Source organism: Anabrus simplex, chromosome 4 (assembly GCF_040414725.1).
Source record: "Anabrus simplex isolate iqAnaSimp1 chromosome 4, ASM4041472v1, whole genome shotgun sequence".
In the NCBI taxonomy this organism is placed as follows: domain Eukaryota; kingdom Metazoa; phylum Arthropoda; class Insecta; order Orthoptera; family Tettigoniidae; genus Anabrus; species Anabrus simplex.
This window is the reverse complement of record NC_090268.1, coordinates 158,904,086-158,924,413: the sequence shown is the minus strand read 5'-3', so window position 1 is coordinate 158,924,413 and position 20,328 is coordinate 158,904,086. Positions and strand designations below refer to the sequence as shown.

Genomic DNA, 20,328 nt, shown 5'->3' with positions numbered 1-20,328 from the left:
GTCAAATCCATGCTATCAAGAATCCAACTTTAAGTTTAATTGTCATATTATGCATAATGTTCTTAGGGCACAAAGGTCATGGGTTCAGTATGTATGTATGTATGTATGTATGTATGTATGTATGTATGTATGTATGTATGTATGTATGTATGTATGTATGTATGTATGTATGTATGTATGTATGTATGTATGTATGTATGTATGTATGTATGTATGTATGTATGTATGTATGTATGTATGTATGTATGTATGTATGTATGTATGTATGTATGTATGTATGTATGTATGTATGTATGTATGTATGTATGTATGTATGTATGTATGTATGTATGTATGTATGTATGTATGTATGTATGTATGTATGTATGTATGTATGTATGTATGTATGTATGTATGTATGTATGTATGTATGTATGTATGTATGTATGTATGTATGTATGTATGTATGTATGTATGTATGTATGTATGTATGTATGTATGTATGTATGTATGTATGTATGTATGTATGTATGTATGTATGTATGTATGTATGTATGTATGTATGTATGTATGTATGTATGTATGTATGTATGTATGTATGTATGTATGTATGTATGTATGTATGTATGTATGTATGTATGTATGTATGTATGTATGTATGTATGTATGTATGTATGTATGTATGTATGTATGTATGTATGTATGTATGTATGTATGTATGTATGTATGTATGTATGTATGTATGTATGTATGTATGTATGTATGTATGTATGTATGTATGTATGTATGTATGTATGTATGTATGTATGTATGTATGTATGTATGTATGTATGTATGTATGTATGTATGTATGTATGTATGTATGTATGTATGTATGTATGTATGTATTTGGTTATTCTGTTTAATTTAGCTCGATGAAAAAAATGATTGGTGCCAAATTGTTTATGCTACCTCCATAATGTTGATAGAAATAATATCTATTATTGTTGAATTTTACCTTCCCCCATCACCTAATTAAAAAGTGACTAATAAGTTCCAAAAAAAAAAATATTGATGCATGGGCGCTGAACACCATGGACTGCAGGCTGTGGCTTCTACACTACTGTCTTGATGATCAGAGGTTCAGAGGTACTCCTGCAGTTATATATATATTTTTTTTGCTAGTTCCTTTACGTCGCACCGACACAGATAGGTCTTATGGTGACGGTAGTTATATTTAATAGCTGTTCGGTTTTGCTACATTCTTCAATACTTTTAGTAGCTAAATGGTAAGCAAACTTCCTACTGTAGGCCTATTTATTTCCTTAGGTTTAATATGACATCTATGATGTAGTGGTTAGTGTAATTAGCTGCAGGTTCGATTCCCGTCTCTGCCAAGAAATTTGAAAAGTGGTTCGAGTCCTGGAACGAAGTCAACTTTGTCTCTGGAGGTCAATAGAATAAAGAGTGTTCTATTCCCACCTCAGCCATCCTTGAAGTGTTTTCTGTGCTTTCCCACTTTTTCTCCAGGCAAATGCCAGGATGGTACCTACGTTAAGGCCACGGCCGCTTCCCTCCTTCTTCCTTGCCTTTCCCTTCTCATCTTCCCATCCATCACAAGGCTCCTGTTCAGCATAGCAGGTGATTCTGTTTTGGTGAGGTACTGGTCCTCTTCTCCAATTCTATCTCTGATCAAATGTGTCATGCTCCAGGTGCTAGAAGTGGAATCCCTCTCTGAGTCCGGGGGAAAAAACCAATTTTGGAGTGTAATCAGGTTTTTTAAAAGGTTTAATATGTGCCAGTTTGTGTTAATGTTTATTACAACACTTTAAGTCATAATTTTAGTTTTATGTAGAAACATTTTTAACACTTGACTAACACTATTAATTTTACTTGTAAATAAGTAGGTACAGTATTTAATATATGTTGGATAACAATGAACCCACGCTGTCGACGCTAAAAGGAATTTCACAGACTTATTCTGTCAGTGGTAGACAAGCCAATGTTCTGTTAAAAAGCGTGGAGCATTTCAACTCTTTATTTTCATTGTTTTTATTCAGAAGAGTTCTAACGCAAAACAACTCATTATGCAAGACCCTACAGTCCAGCAGTGTGACCTACAATAAATCGGTGAAAATAGGACACTTGAAGTTTTACAATCTTTTAGAAATGAATAATTTTATTCAAAATTGTTCACTCACTGCACGGAGGTAACAGAGGTGAAAAAAAAAAAAAAAAAAAAATCAGTGAGAATTGGCAGTGGGAGTAAAGATCCATTTGAGACAGTGCAACAGTACTTAAAAGTTATGATGCTGTTTCCTGTTATTGACGTTCCTAAGCAAGAGGCTTCAAGAAAATAACTTGGATGTTCTCAATCATTTAAGTAGAGTTATAAATGGATGTGAAGTAGAGGGGCTGACAGGGGCATAGGCCAGTGGGGGTTACTGGGGGTTAGAACCACCCCTGTGGAATTTTTACAAAAAGAAAATAAACAGAAACTGACAATAAATAATAAACTAAATAAACATTTAGAGACATAATTGTAGAACCAACAAATCCTTATAATGACGTTATGCATGCACCTTCATTGTGTTCTGCCAACAATTTGTAACTATAAAGCGCCCTCCCCCATCGGCCTATCCTGGCTATGCTACTGGTTGCTCAGTGTAAAATATGTTAGTATTTTTGCACTTTGGATAAGAAACTTCTTTTGTATGAGCTGCAGTGTTTTTTATTCACAAATGGAAGAATCAAAAAACAAATATATCCAAGAAAGAGCTGCCATTATTGTAGAGAAGTATATGAAAAGTGTATTCCAATGAATTCAGAAACCTGTGAGAGGTATTTTTCATGCTTGCCGGTGTTTAAAAATATATATATTTTTTTTAATTGCTATTTGTTTGGGGTGCTGACCTAGGAAGATTTTTTGCCACTACTTGCACCATATATGAGGAACCTGAGTGTATTATGTATATTTCGGAAGTGTAACGTATTGAATGTGAGGAAAGGAACATTAAGGATGACACAAAACCCAGTCCCCAGGCCAGGGATAATAATCATTTACAATTAAAAACCCCTGACCCAGCCAGGAATCGAACCCGGGGCCGCCTGGTGACAGGCGGACGCATTTTACCCTACACCACGGCGCTGGACATTTAAAAACATACTGCAGGAACATGGTTGTCGAGGAGGGGTCATCCTCTTTGGCTTTACAGCTATCAAATAGAGAGAGAAGACTTAATTTTGTATAAAAATACAATGTGAGCAGATTATGTAAAATTAAGAAAAGGTTTGGTTTCTTCCATGTTGTCTGCTTGATTTTTACTTTTATGGATAAAAACAGCCCAAGTAATAAATACATTTGAATTAGGTCTACTTTTTTATTCTGTGTGAATGTTCTTTACTTTACAGAGGTTTGGTTATTAAATTAAAGTTATTGACATAGAATATCAGCAATAATTTTGTGGTCACAAATTGCTCTCAGAAAAGAGGAGTGACAGACATTTCCCGCCCATACAAAATGCTCAAATTATACCCATGGAGATAACTTCGAACATTAGAAAAGGTAAAAGCAAGATAGCTGACGGCTGTCCTTGGAGTATCTGAATACACCCTCTCAAGAGCTCATTGAGGAGCCCTTCCTAATGTAGGACTTAAGATTCAAGTTTGTTTACCTTCTATGACCGGCTGGAAGGAGGTACTGAAAGAAAGGACATTGAAAAGAAGAAATATCTAGATCGAGTTCTACTTGAATGAGGTCACGATGATAAAAGCATGGGTGGTCACGAACCAGAACATAGAACACTTTATAAACTCTCTGGCTGTGCGCAGCTACCACAACAAAATATACAAGACAAAATTCTACCACGAACCACACTTGACGTGCGTCTGTGAGCTATGCAATCAAAACTGTGAATGCTACCATGTTATTAATGTATAAATCATGGAAAACCCATTAGAGATTACTACATGAACTGAAGTGTATCTCATTTTTCTGCACAAGTTGTGCACATTTATTTACATACCAGTATTGTAAATAGTTTTCTAGTATTCATGTTTTCTTCTCTCTCTTGAAAAATTTAATCTCCTAGAGTTAGGATTGTTTTGAATTCACAAGTTCAATTAAATTAAAGGGATTTCAGGCACCCAAAAACTAAAACTGTTGAATTTGGGAAACAATTTAGTGTCCACAAATGGAGATCAAGCAAGAAATATAAAGGCAAGGAGTAACTAAAGACTCAGTTTATATCCCACTGCTGAGTCCCTGAGCATCACCGATATTGCTGCAATTATTAGCTGATTTATGAATTCTCTCACAACGTAAGTAAAGGTGAAGAGTGTTAGCACGACCAGGGATAAATAAATAAATTAAAGGAAATACTTACAATTATCCCAATTAAAAGGCCGTCGCTGATTGAGGAAGCTCTGGACACAAGAGGCCTAGCGAATCAACTAAAAATTAGCTTAACTAATTGACTGAAATAATAATTCCTTGATTCATTTAAAAAATCTTTAATAATACCAAAACATTTATAATTTACCGACCTCAAAATTAATTTTTTTGAATTGTTTTAAAAGATACGATAAATACAGAATTCTATTTAGATCAATTAAAAGAATAACCCAGTAGAAGGTAAAATCCTTATATTAATAATTGCTGAATGAAAACAGAAGACCTCTTTAGAATAATAAATGAACGAGGTTCAATTGAAAATTAAATAATTAAATCCACCATTATAGAATGGATAATGAAAACCTATCTAATAGACTATCTCGGTTTTCGGAGGTTGCGTGAAAACAGTAAGGATCAACCAAACACACTATATCACCAAACGAAGAAATAATTCAGGAACATGCCAAAAATCACAGAAGTAGGATAAAATAATTCAATATTCCCCAGAGACGATAACTAAAATCGAAGGAGTAAGTCAAATACAGCAGAAAAGATCCAATGCACGCAACTATTTCCAATACAGATGAACGTCAATACTACAATAATCCGCAGATTCTCAAATGTCAGTTTCAACACAGCAACGCCCCCCATTGCGTTTGCATTCTATTACACAGGACAACCGCCATGATTAAAATGAGAACACGATGTACCGAGTAAGTCAATAGATCAGCTTTCATTTAAAGCACAAGTTTACTTTTAACAGCCCGAAATGGTTTGAAAAATATTTTAAATAATAAATATTTAATTATGTTTGAAAACAGGAAGGAAATAAAACCAGGCTTTTAAGGTTATACAATAATTTCGTACATCATCTTGTCGGAGCTCCTTGAACATAATCATTCCTTTCGTGCACGAAAGCTAATATAACTGAATGCTGAAGCCCAAAAATTAACATATAATTATCTTCTTAAATTAAATTGAAACCTCAAATATTTTCACATTACAAGTTAACGACAATGACCTGTTTTCGACTCTAAATTTTTTTTTTTTTTACCCACAAATAATCCGAACATCACCTTTAGAAATTCTCACATATCGTAGACTTAAGTGCTCAGCATCTTAGCACAACAAAATAACAGGATAGTTCCTCAGTTAAAACAGTCATGACATCCAATGAAGCTACTTACGAGGTCGGTGTTTTCAAAAATTAAATCGTTTCAAAAAAACAAACCACATCTTTGGCGCTTATGCCAGATGGAGAATCCATCAACCGGGATCAAATATCCGCACCATCTTCCCTTCTTGTAGGATAATTTGTATCTTTAAGACACAACCAGCAAAGATTAGCTCAACGCGTCTTCCAGTTTAAAAGGCAAGAAGTAGAACAACTGCACACGCTGATTGTTAGAGCACGGTTCATGGCCAAGCAAGCTTATCTTCTTGGCGCCCAGATAGCAGCACAACTACTCACTTCGAATGGTAAGTACTAAATCCACCACTAGATGGCTCACCATCAGCAATTTAATGAAAGCTCATACAGTTACGATATTCAACACTCGGAGATGCAGACAAATGATGTGAAGGCATGAATGTAATAGAGACAACATAGTACCATGACGAGTAGTTATTCAAACTCCATTACAGCCTCCCCCCCGAAACCATCAACCTGGGGTGGAGTATCACAAGCAGTCATAGTTGAAAACCATCTGTTGTCTCAAGAATATGTGTAATAAAAGTTCCATCTTCGATAATTTAACATAAACACTTCTCAATATGAACAGAGATATACTAGGGTGATATATAACAGTGATCAGACCACTCACAGTTGTTTAGTGTTCAATTAAGTTTTCACGCGCAATATCATCAGCACGCCAATTTTCTTTAACATGTTCAGATAATACTAAGATTACTAAGGTAATCGGAGTTTGCTTAATCACAATAAGTTTTCAGACACATAACCTACACAAGAAAACAGGTCTTACAAGGTTTAAAACATAGCATAATTCTCATTCGAACATAATTCAGGGCTTCAATTATAGGGAATGACAAGACTTCAAGAGTGATAACCATATTACCACATAAATACCCCAAAAGGAAAACACAAGAAGAAGAAGAAGAAGAATAAGAAAAGGACCAAAATAAATAGGAAAACATAAGCCTCTACAAGAAGTAAGTCAGTGCAACGAACATTAGATAATTCTTCAAGTAACTTATCACACTAATCACTTTATCATCAGTTTCCTCCAATCCGATCAGAATACCACAGCAAGAGCCGAAACCAGAATATCAGATCATTCACGATAATTATCACATCAAGTTTAAGTGTAGCAAATAAATCAATATATCAATAAAGCTAAAATTTTAACAGACATATCTGTGAAATCAAAACTCCCCAATCAATAGATGCTAACCCTTTTTTTTTAATTTTCCAATCATTTCTTGGCTTAAATTAATATTCCTTTCGCACAGCTTCAACTTCCATAGGCCTACTACACATATACTCATTCCAAGCAGAAGGTGAAAACAAGAAACAATAATAAATAGAAAGATACTGAAAAACACGTTTAGAACAGAAAGCTAAGCAAGAGTAGAAGATATGAATGTTTAGAGCAATGGTAAAAGGTTAATTACAGTTGGAGACATATGTACAATTCAGATGTAGGGTACGCGTAAGGTGGGTCATCAACAACCGAACTATCAGCAATTACCAGGCAATCAACACACAATATCAACACTTACACCGGGATAGAAAATGACCAGGAGAAACACCGGAGACTAACTAGCCTGAAATCACATAGTCCTACTACAAGCTCCCATATGCAGGTAGAGGATCGGTGACAGCAATACCGACTGTACAAGGAGAATAATCCCATACTTATTCTTCTACATCACAGAACGATAAGTTACGATACCAATGACACTAATCCAGGAAGGCTCCAATTTTTTTTAAAATGCGCTAGACAGGCAGGTTAATCGAAATGAAAATTAAGATCGTAGGATTAACAAGATGACTTCAGAAGAACGGTTTATGGCAGAGAATATAAGAAGTTGAACCAAAAACAAGACGACAGTCACCAAGATACCAATTAGCTAATAATCATTTCCAAAAGAGTTGTAGGTGCATAGATTAGTTCAATTTAAATCCCACTCGACACCAAGAAATCACATCAAAGGTCAAGTCCAACCTTCTCTTGATGTCCATCGAAAACTCCCCCAAACTAGATTACCACAACAACAATCCAACACCACTCTAATGATTACCAGTGCCGATGTGTCAGCCACAATGGTAAAGGACATACAAATCCTCGTCAGCATCCCACAAATCACAGAGTGCCCACCCAATATCATTACAACAACCGCAATAACCACCATCATGACTTCAGAGGAACACAGTTACCTCTCAACGAAACCATAATGCCACCCCAACATAATTCCCAAAATCAAACCCATAATTCCAAACTTCACCGATACACAAGGATCAGAAACCATACCATAAGGTCAAAAGGATGTACACTCCTTAGGTCATGAATCCTATATCACCCAAACCAAAATCTCACAATAACCCATGAAGCCGACGAATGCCAGTTCTCTAACATGACTCTACAACTCTACACCAAATCAGTACAGCAAAATAGGTTTAAATTTCCCTAAAACCCACAGCAGAAAGAAAACAGTAATGTACAGCCAGGATACTCGACCGCAATTCAAAATAAGGCCACCCGATTACAACTTGCATAGGCTCAGAAATAACGCTACAAGATATAACGGACCACCTACCTTAGTAGTTCACATGCCTAACCAAATTAAAGAACAGCAACAAGGGGTTCATTAAATAAACGCGATGTATACAGAGAACCAAATTCCTTCAAAGAAAAACGTGAAGTTCATTTACCCAAAAAAAAAAAGAAATCCATTTTTCCCCAGAAACCAAGAATTAAGATACAGTAAGAGCACAAGGCTCATGCACACAGCAACCAGTAACTCTTCTCCAGCTCCGGGCGACAGGATTTCACCCAATTAACTTCACTCGGATAAAGGCAGAGTATCCAATACCCTCAACACCTTTCCTCAAGTTTTCATAACAAAACCTTTAAGACCCATAGCTCAGAGAAACACACTTTTCTTATTATCACCGCAAGTAAGAACCCAGACAAGGAAATATCTCGAGATTACAAGATACATCAGAAATTTTACTGCACTACGTTATGGAACGCAAACACTCAACATAGGTAATTAAAATCATAGAATTTTTCTAATAGACACTATATCAATACCAATATCACCAAAAAGAAATTTTTTTAACACAGAAGGTTCTCTTATAAACATCCATCCTGCACCCTGCTGAATCATACTACCAAGGCCACATTACCAAAACTGGGAACCACCTCAATTCTCAATTTTCAATCTGCAACCACAACAGGTCCCAATTAAATTCACACCGATCATACTTAACGATGATAATAACATTATTTTAAACTTCCATCTATTGATCACTGAGTATTAATTTCACAGATATTCCCTACTTAAACATGATGAAACATCAAATACAGTCTTTCTTACATTTGTCCACTTCAACAAGATTCATACTTACCAAGGATGAAAATTATCAAGATACACACGCCCCAATACATAACTTCCCAACCTCCATATGGACAGCACAATTTCCGCACTTCCATTACCCATTTTAATCAAACAATAACCCGATTCATTATTACCAACCACCAATAAGATTTAGAACTCAACCAACCCCCCACAATATATCAAGTCGCTTTCACTTGGGATAAATGAACTCTCCGAATCCTTTTTGCCACAGGATCACTGACAAGCATAGATACAGGGCTCAAAAACTGCAATATCGTACAAGGTCCCTGAAATCTAGGAGCTAATTTTGAAGTAAATTTATTTATAGCCTTGCTGACAGGATAACATTTTACGAAGACTTGGTCTCCAACACTTAGCTTGGTGGGTTTTCGGCCTTTGTCATAGTTCTTTCGTACCTTTTCATACGACACAGCCAACCTCGTTTTGGCCTCATCCCACACCTTTCGCACATCGCGAGGAGTAGAGACTTCAGGAAGCAGTTCCTCAATTCGAAGGAGATTAGATAGAGGAGAAAATGGAACAAAACTCAACATTAATTCCATAGGAGTTTTGCCATGAGACTCATGAACAGCAGTATTAAATGCATATGACAACCAATGAAGACAGGTGTCCCACTTGGTATGATTCGAGTGGTGGTAAGCTATGAGAGCAGATTTTAAATTTCTATTCATTCTCTCGGAATATGAGGGATTGGGATAATATGGAGTAGTGGTCACATGGGAGATGCACAAATCAAACAAGTACTTCCTGAATAAATGACTAGTAAAGCCAGCAGCATTGTCAGATACAAGAAACTTAGGAGTTCCAAAGGAGGCAAAAATAGAATTTAAACAAGAAATAGTGGACTGCGAATTGGTTGATCTAGTCGGGAAGATCCAGCAAAACCTGGTAAACCCATCAATGCACACCAATGCATGAGTATTTCCTCGACTGGAACGTGGAAAGGGTCCAACATAATCGATAAACAATCGTTCCATAGCTCTGGAAGCTTGAGTCGATGACAACAACCCCGCACGTTTGTTTAGATTAGGTTTACTAATAGCGCAACTTTTACAAGACTTAACCATGGATGTGATATCCCGATCCATGTTTTTCCAAATAAAGAACTCCCTTATTTTTGACCTAGTTTTGAAGTTTCCCAAGTGTCCACCAACAGGACTATCATGGTAATACTGAAATATGACAGGAATTAAAACCTTGGGGACAACGATCTTTATCCTTTTATCATAACGAGATTGACAACAGAGTACCCCTTTCACCAAGGAATAGGGTTTGATAATTTTACCAGAATTAATCTTTTCCAGAATTTCCTTTAACTGAGGATCATCGTTTTGATGCAGAGCAATATCTTGATACAACATTGGAAGATTAGTCAAGATAGAATTCACATTTACCGAACCAATTTGAGGTACACTCTTCGCTTCCAAGTTTTCAAAACCATCCTCCTCATCAAACATACGACTAAGCCCATCGGCGATTACATTTTCCGTTCCACGAATGTGCCGAACATTAAATTTAAAAGCAGAAATTCTCAGCGCCCACCTAGTTAGTCTTCCATTTCTTTTGGGTCTTTTCAGAACCCAGGAAAGAGCTTCATTGTCTGTCTCTAAATCAAAATTAACATGCTCCACATAAACACGGAATTTCTCCAACGAAAATAGTACCGCTAAACACTCTAATTCATAGACAGAATATTTCCTTTCCAGCGGGGAGAGAGCTCTAGATGCGTAAGCGATAGGACGTCTACCCATTTCCGACTCTTGCAATAAGACGCCTGCAATAGCCTTCCCTGAGGCATCAGTCTGGATAATGAATCTTTTATTAAAATCAGGAATAGCAAGTATAGGGGCATTACTGAGAGCTCTCTTCAAGGTTTCAAAGGCTCTTTGTTGAGGGTCTTCCCACACAAATTTGACATTCTTTCTACGTAAGGAATTCAAAGGGGCAGCAATTTCAGCATAATTCGGAACGAATTTTCTAAAGAAATTAGTCATGCCAATGAATCTGGCAATCCCTTTTACATCTTTAGGTGGTTTAAAATCGTGAATAGCTTGAGTACGGGCATGATCAATTGAAATACCCTGTGACGATACTATATGTCCCAAGAAGGAGATTTGAGATTTGGCAAAATTGGTCTTGGAAAGCTTGACAGTTAAACCTGCTTTCTTCAATCTTTCAACTACCTCCTGTACATGCTTGAGATGATCTTCGAAATTTGCAGAATATACAACAAGATCGTCAAGATAATGAATAACGTACTTAAATTTCACATCCCCAAACACAGAATCCAGTAATCGAGTTAACACAGCCGCTCCCGTCGACAGCCCAAAAGGTATAACCGTGTATTCATACAGATTCCAGTCAGTGGCAAAAGCAGTGAGAGGAATAGATTCCTCATCAAGAGGTATTTGGTTGTATGCCTGATTCAAATCAAAGGTCGAAAAATAATTAGCACCATGGAACCAAGAGAAGCAAGTATGCAAATCCGGTAGGGGCACAGACTGCATGACGATCTTACGGTTTAACTCTCTATAATCCGTCACTGGCCTGAACCCTCCAGATGACTTGGGCACCAGAAACATCGGAGACGAGTACGGAGAGATAGAAGGTCGAATAACACCATCCTGAAGCATCTTATCGATGATTTTCTTTAATTCAACCATCTTAGGTGGTGATAACCTATAGGGCGGAGATCTAACAGGAATCTTGTCCGTAATATCAATGTGGTATTTAAGCACATTAGTCAATCCCAATTTATCAGTGAAAACTTCAGGATACCTAGCACAAAGATCACGAATTTTACGAGCTTGATCGAGAGGCAGGTGATCAAGATCTAATTTATTACCTTCGCCTTCCTCAACATCCTCATCCAATGCACAAGCAGAATACCTTTGTAACACTACATCTTCATAAAATTTGAAAATTCTATTAGGACAAAATTTGAAACTAAAGTTCCTATCTTGTAAATTCAAAATCATTCCAACCTTGCCCATAAAATCCGTCCCTAAAATTACTTGATAAGATAAATCAGAAGCCACGAGACAATCTGTCTTCCAAGTAAACTCGGCAATTCTAATTTTGACAGATATACAACCTAGAATTCTTAATCTGCCTCCATTAGCAGTCACACAATTAAGTTTAGAAGCCCTAATTTCAGGTAATTTGCAACAAACCTTCATCCTCGAATACCAAGTCTCACTCATAAGTGACACAGCACTACCGGAATCTATCAATCCCAATGCAGGTTCGTTATTCACTTCAATACAAATGGTCGAGGTTTTAGAAACAACATTACTAGAAATACCTAACATTCCCGGAAAAGAACACTCATTATTCACATGACCTTCAACCAACCAGCTCTCATCATCTGCATTGGGCATACCACACGGTCATTGAAAATTCCTATTGTTTACCTTAGGGCACTGCCTTTTCATATGTGACTTAGATCCGCAAACATAACAACTACCATTTTGTCTACGACACAATGTATCTTTACTTCTCTCGGAAGGGCAATTATTCCTCAGGTGATCTCTAGATCCACAAGCGTAACATTTTTTGAAGGAAGAAGAAGGCACAGGATGAGCGGAGACATTGTTAGACCGAAAAGAAACACAGGGAGGGGGATACCTAGTGTGCCGGGACTCATCTCCATGTTTTACATCCTCGGCAAATGTACAAGCTTGCTCGAGTTCTGCAAAACTACTCGGGCACTTAGTCAAGGATAAAAAGGACCGATATTGAGGAGTAATGCCTTTGATTATACGACCTACCATCTCTTCTTCCGGTACCATGATTTTAAAAACCTCGCAATAAAATTTCAAATCCAAGGCATAGGCTAATAGATTTTCATGCAAGAACTGCGTTCTATAACAATGTTTTGGAACCAGACTTTGTAACGCAAGGGACGGAATAAATCTTGCCAAGATTAACTCGTGAAATTCATTTACACTTAAATTACTGCTAATAGCCTTAGAAATTTCTCTTTTAAGTACACCTAGACAGTTGGGAAATAATACTCTAAAAATTCCCAGAGCATCCATGCAATACACATTAGCTGACTCAGATAATTCTACTAGAAACCGCAGGAATCTGATGGTTTCGTCAATGGAATCTACAGAAAAGGTCATTACATTTTTGAAAAGATCCTTAATAGAATTGGGAGCCGAACATGACCTAATCAACAAATTCTCAACCGCAGGACTAAGTCCGCAGCAATGAGATGAGGATGGATTATTGACGGTCTGAGGAGTAATTAACTCATTAGTGGCACCAAGGTTGTTACCTTCATTAGTTTCAATCTCATCACTTAATGATAACTGACCAACCTTCTTCATGTTAATCATAAAATCGAGTTCAACCGAAACATTAATTACTGAAGTTAACAACGAAGTGCATTGAGACATCAATTCACCTTCAGGTCCAAGAGAAATCAAATCTTGCACCCTGTTAATAAAGTGATTGGTACGAGCTTTTAATCTTTTCAATTGGTAATCTGATGGATTACACTCTTTTAACTGTTTTATAAACACTAATAATTCGTTAATAGAACTGGACATTGCATGCACTGACTTACCCAAGTCGATGCTCATGTTACCTGGATCTACAGGGGAATCAAGGGAGGCTAGAAGCAAGGTAACATCGCCTTCCATAGAACCAGTGGACACTAAACCCCGAATATCGAGCTCATACAACAGCTCACCCTTCCTCAGCATTCTTGGCAACAACACAGCACGTGCACTCATATTGATATGAAACAGAAAACACCAAGGTTAGCACTCAATATAATCCTGTCTTTCCCTTCACAAGTTTAATTAACTAGTCTCAATTGACTTATTATTTCAGTCAAGGTGATATCAATGGCCTGACGAAATAGCCAACAGTCACAAGAAACAAGAAAGAAAAATATGCTTTCACAAGATATCAGAACGTAGCAGTACAAAAAACCACGCAATCTGATACCAAACACACTCTCACAACGTAAGTAAAGGTGAAGAGTGTTAGCACGACCAGGGATAAATAAATAAATTAAAGGAAATACTTACAATTATCCCAATTAAAAGGCCGTCGCTGATTGAGGAAGCTCTGGACACAAGAGGCCTAGCGAATCAACTAAAAATTAGCTTAACTAATTGACTGAAATAATAATTCCTTGATTCATTTAAAAAATCTTTAATAATACCAAAACATTTATAATTTACCGACCTCAAAATTAATTTTTTTGAATTGTTTTAAAAGATACGATAAATACAGAATTCTATTTAGATCAATTAAAAGAATAACCCAGTAGAAGGTAAAATCCTTATATTAATAATTGCTGAATGAAAACAGAAGACCTCTTTAGAATAATAAATGAACGAGGTTCAATTGAAAATTAAATAATTAAATCCACCATTATAGAATGGATAATGAAAACCTATCTAATAGACTATCTCGGTTTTCGGAGGTTGCGTGAAAACAGTAAGGATCAACCAAACACACTATATCACCAAACGAAGAAATAATTCAGGAACATGCCAAAAATCACAGAAGTAGGATAAAATACCGTCAGCCGGGGTGACTACGGTCCCAGGGGTGACTATGGTCAAAACTGAGGAAAAATGTTATGGAGGCTTATTCATATATTATATATTTTTAAAATCTCAATTTTCAAATTTCCCTCCAATCTAGACAAATTTTTCTTTCCAGAAAGGGAAAACTTGTGATTCTAACCTGAAATGCGTTTTTCTGACTATCATTTGTTTCAGCACTTGTTTTTTGACAAAAACAACAGTTGGCTAAAATGTTCATTGTTGCTCCTAGGTAATCACTTCTAAATGTCATCTGAAAGTGTTGTTTATCTTCTTTATTCCTTGTGAAGGTATGTATGTAATTGTATCTTTATAAGAAATTATTTTGAACGTTAAAAGTGCAAATTTATGAACAATAGTACAATTGTCTTGTTTTTTGGGGTTACTATGGTCATGAGTATCAACTCATTGCAATTGTCTTATGGGTTACGTTAGATTACCCTTGTTAAATATTATATACAATTAATATATTTATATTTTATTATTCACTTGTTTGTTTCATACTTCATGCTTGTGTCCTTTTTATTTCAGTGTTAGCAGCAAAATGGTAGGTCTGTCCTAGAAACTGACAATAATTCTTCAGTTGCTAGTGACATTGCTGTGTCTGTTTTAAGTTTCTTGAAAGAAATGCGCTATTCAAAGTAAAGAAATGGCCCCACAAGAAAGAAGAGATGGTTTGTCGTGCCAGGAAAAAGTGTTTCTCTGGAGGATATTGAACTTTGTCCACCTCTTCAAGATCAGTTTCAAGCAAGAACAAGTGGTGAAAGTGCTACCAATCTTCAGAAAGAAGCAGAAAAGGCGTACAAGAGAAGTTTCATCAGACTCTGAAAGTGATGTTGAAATTCATTTAAATGGAAGTGATGAAGAAACTTGGAAGAGATGAAAGTAGGACTGATGGCAGAAGAAGAAGATAATGATGAATGCTCTAGGAAACCAATAGCAGGAGACTATGTTCTGGTTGAGTTTAGTACCAAAAAGAGAAAACTGCATTATATAGGTAAAGTGATAGATGACGATGGTACTTGTCAAGAAGATGAAGTGAAAGTTATATTTCTTAGAGATGTCATGAATATTTTGTGTGGCCGAAGGAAGCAGACATTTATGTTATCAATGTGAATGAAATTCTTAAAATACTACCACCTCCAGTTGAGCAAAGGTGGGGCTAAGCTAAGCTTCTATATAAAGTTTACTGGTTACAACTTGAAATGAGACAATTATAAATGAAAAGAACAAATTAACCACATTTTGCAAATTTTTCTTTAATGTTTGACACAATTGTAATTATTTTAGCTTAAGAATATAGTTAAATATACAATTTCTTACATCAATATGATTGGAAAATCACGTTCTGTTTGACCATAGTCACCCCCTACTAATTCCTGCATATTTAGTAACAATTCTGGAGTGATTTTAATATATGACCATAGTGTCCCCACCCCATGGGGTTACTATGGTCACTATATTTTCAGATGTGAGACAATTACCGGATGTTCGAAAAATTTATTTTAGTAAGTAGATGATACCCAACGCTCTATACTAAATCATATTTCATTTTTACATGGATATCTCATAAAATGTGCAAGATATTCACAAAAAACTTTAAAAAGTGACCGTAGTAACCCCAGTTGACGGTAATTCAATATTCCCCAGAGACGATAACTAAAATCGAAGGAGTAAGTCAAATACAGCAGAAAAGATCCAATGCACGCAACTATTTCCAATACAGATGAACGTCAATACTACAATAATCCGCAGATTCTCAAATGTCAGTTTCAACACAGCAACGCCCCCCATTGCGTTTGCATTCTATTACACAGGACAACCGCCATGATTAAAATGAGAACACGATGTACCGAGTAAGTCAATAGATCAGCTTTCATTTAAAGCACAAGTTTACTTTTAACAGCCCGAAATGGTTTGAAAAATATTTTAAATAATAAATATTTAATTATGTTTGAAAACAGGAAGGAAATAAAACCAGGCTTTTAAGGTTATACAATAATTTCGTACATCATCTTGTCGGAGCTCCTTGAACATAATCATTCCTTTCGTGCACGAAAGCTAATATAACTGAATGCTGAAGCCCAAAAATTAACATATAATTATCTTCTTAAATTAAATTGAAACCTCAAATATTTTCACATTACAAGTTAACGACAATGACCTGTTTTCGACTCTAAAAATTTTTTTTTTTTACCCACAAATAATCCGAACATCACCTTTAGAAATTCTCACATATCGTAGACTTAAGTGCTCAGCATCTTAGCACAACAAAATAACAGGATAGTTCCTCAGTTAAAACAGTCATGACATCCAATGAAGCTACTTACGAGGTCGGTGTTTTCAAAAATTAAATCGTTTCAAAAAAACAAACCACATCTTTGGCGCTTATGCCAGATGGAGAATCCATCAACCGGGATCAAATATCCGCACCATCTTCCCTTCTTGTAGGATAATTTGTATCTTTAAGACACAACCAGCAAAGATTAGCTCAACGCGTCTTCCAGTTTAAAAGGCAAGAAGTAGAACAACTGCACACGCTGATTGTTAGAGCACGGTTCATGGCCAAGCAAGCTTATCTTCTTGGCGCCCAGATAGCAGCACAACTACTCACTTCGAATGGTAAGTACTAAATCCACCACTAGATGGCTCACCATCAGCAATTTAATGAAAGCTCATACAGTTACGATATTCAACACTCGGAGATGCAGACAAATGATGTGAAGGCATGAATGTAATAGAGACAACATAGTACCATGACGAGTAGTTATTCAAACTCCATTACAAATTCTAGTGAAAATTTGAGGTCTACAGGGTCTCTCTTATAAACCCAGACCATCCAGCGGCGTGTCTACTCTCTGAGACCTAAGCAGTTGTATGGGAGGCGCGTGCACAGTTCTTGACCTTCCAAGGAGCATGCACATGTTTGACACAGCATCAATAGCCAGTCTGGATCTCAGCTGTTAACATGGTGAGATAGTTATCATTGCAACACCGTATTTTCATACGTAAAAGTTATTTTAAGTACGAGTCTGCTCAACGGGTATGCGATGCATTTGTTCAGCAATTTCATGGTGAAGTGCACATGAGCACAGATTCATGTGATTGTAAATAAATTTGAAACTACTGCCTCAGTGCTCAATAAAACGCATGCGCACACATGAACAGCTTTAAGAGAGGAAAAGCTAGATGACATTGGTGCGAATCTTGAGTGGTCACCAAATAAATCACTCACAAAAATTAGCACAACAAATAGGAGTTTCGGTTTCTTCTACACACAGAGCTGCAAACTATAGAGGATGGTTGCCTAGCAATACTTCCTGTTAAAACAAGAATCACCACCACTACCACCACCACAGAGCTACAAAACTATTACTCATCAAACCGTACAGGTTTATACAGGCTCATTGTTCAAAACCTGCTGATCCAGTCACAAAAGTGAGTTATTGTGAGTGGTATCTTGCATCACTGAATGATCGTTTAATCGACCTACGGCTTATATTCTTTTCAGATTAGGCCTACTTTCATCTTAATGTTCATGTGAACAGTCATAACTCTCACTATTGGTGTGCAGAAAATCCTAATGGTGTTTATGAAGTCCCTCAATATGAAGGATGACACTTCCAGAACCTTTTATAAGGTAAAATTTCATACAAGATTGTATACACTCTTAAAGTAGGGCGGCTGCGCACAACGTAAGTTGGGCAGAGGCAGCTGCTGTAGTGCAGAGTAAAATCACCGTGCGCTCGGTCTGGGTTTATAAAAGAGACCTTGTAGATTTTACGTTAAATTTCAGAATTTCAGCATTTCTTGTGTTCTTAGTTGGTATAAACTTATTGATACTTCATGTCTAGAAAATGAATTACTCAAACACATTTACCTCCAAACTACTGATTACATCTTCATAGCTTCTCTCCATGGTAGCTGGCTTCTGAGTCTCTTGAAGTTTATCTACCTCCGCTGAAAAGAAGCAGTCCAAGATTAGTTACATCACCTTGTAATCATGATTCATACCTTTATGGTATGGGATTAAAGTGTTTTCCCCACAGAGTCATTCTCAACTTTCTGAAATTGATATTCATTTTCCCTTTGTCTATGCTTATTCAGCCTACCACATCAAGACTGAAGCTCTATCAAGATGGTTCCTCAATGAGTGTTGAAGCCTGCTCTCCTGATGAAGCAGTGAAGCAGACATGAGATCATCGGAGGCTGACAAGAAATACGGAATGAAGATATATGAAAGGAAACTGGCACGAAAGACACTCTGATGACAGCCAATCAGCTAAAATGGAAATGGGGAGGACATACAGAGAGACTGGACCAAAATCGATGGACAATGTGGGTTCTCAGAGAAGGAAGACAGAACGTGGGAAGGCAAGGACTAGATGGACAGACTGGTGTGCGAGATGGGGAGGAAAACAATGGACAAGAACAGCAAGGATAAGGCAAGAGTGGAAAGACCTAGGAAAAATAGTGTGCAGAGATCACTAACCTTATACGAGTTACCTATTCCGACGGGATGCACACTTGGTTCCAGCCCTGTGATACGCTAGGTCAATTAAAATACCTGTTATAGAAATTGTGCAAGGGTGAAACATAGGCTAAAACAGTGCATTTTCACAAAGAGCAAAACCTGAAAGTCACCTTCCTGATCACTCCGGGATAAAACAGTAAAAGTGTAAAGTGCACACTGCAGAAAGAAGCCGCGCAAGTGTAAAGGCCGGTCTCCACTGTTTAACATTTAACACCAACATGTTAAATTTAACATGTTACAGTTGACATGTATATTGTGATTGTGTCTTCCAATTGACTTTGCATGTAAACTCAGAATGTTGAGTTAACACTTTTAACATGTTGGCGTGTTTTCCGCTCCAAGTGGAAAACATGTCAAGTCAATTCGTTGTTCGTGCGATGTCGACACAGCTTCGGCAACTTCCATGATGTTTCCATGCCAACACATAACCTAAACGACGCAAACGACGTGCTCCTCATATAGTAGGATTATAATTACAACACTCCGCAACACTCCTTCTCTTTGTTATAAGCTACAAATACAGTACACGCACGTGTGTCGTTCTCTCTGCACTATACTAAAATGTATAGTCAGAAATGGAGTAGAGCAAGGAGATTACTCTGGACTTAATTAATGATATAATAGAAAGGCCTTATTTGTGGGATATCTTATCAGAGGAATACAGATATAAAGCGAAGAAAGCCGACAGTTTCCTGGAACTCGAAAATATCTATAATTGTTCCTGCGAGTAAATCGAAAAAAAAAAAAACTAGCGTCCCTCCGCTCCCAGTACAGTCGAGAATTGCAGAAAGTTCAGAAAAAACGGTAGTCGGGAGCGGACGAAGTTTATACTTCAAAGTGGTTTGCTTTTGAAGCAATGAGCAGAGTGAGGGGAGAAAATGTGCCTAATAAAACTGCATTTCTAAATCATAACAAGAAGCAACAGTGGCAATAACAAAGGCCAATTCCTCTTCATCTGAGTCCATTGTCCTTATTTAAAAATACTAGACACCATCTAAATGTATTACCATAAACTGATATGATGAACTACCTGTATATAAACAAAGGATGTCAAGTTTAACATGTTTATTAAGTGTGGACACAATGTTAAATGAAACAGTTTTTGACATTTAACATTTAACATGCTAATGGTGTCACCAGTTAACACTTAACACTTTTAACATTTAACATGTTGTTGTTAAATGTTAATCAGTGGAGACCGGCCTTAAGGTATGATACAGTACGTCCTCAGAATAGGGGTGAAATATACAACGTACAACGGCATGCCTCCATGA

At 36.8% G+C, this 20,328-nt stretch overlaps 1 protein-coding gene across 1 annotated transcript in view; it reads right to left on the bottom strand.

The window, feature by feature from the left end:
- LOC136872205 (paramyosin) overlaps positions 1-20,328 on the bottom strand; it is a 294,381-nt gene that overhangs the window by 23,800 nt on the left and 250,253 nt on the right. The window contains exon 6 of the mRNA XM_067146038.2: positions 18,401-18,480. Coding sequence (XP_067002139.2) covers positions 18,401-18,480 — 80 coding nt within the window. The remainder of the gene's footprint in view (positions 1-18,400; positions 18,481-20,328) is intronic.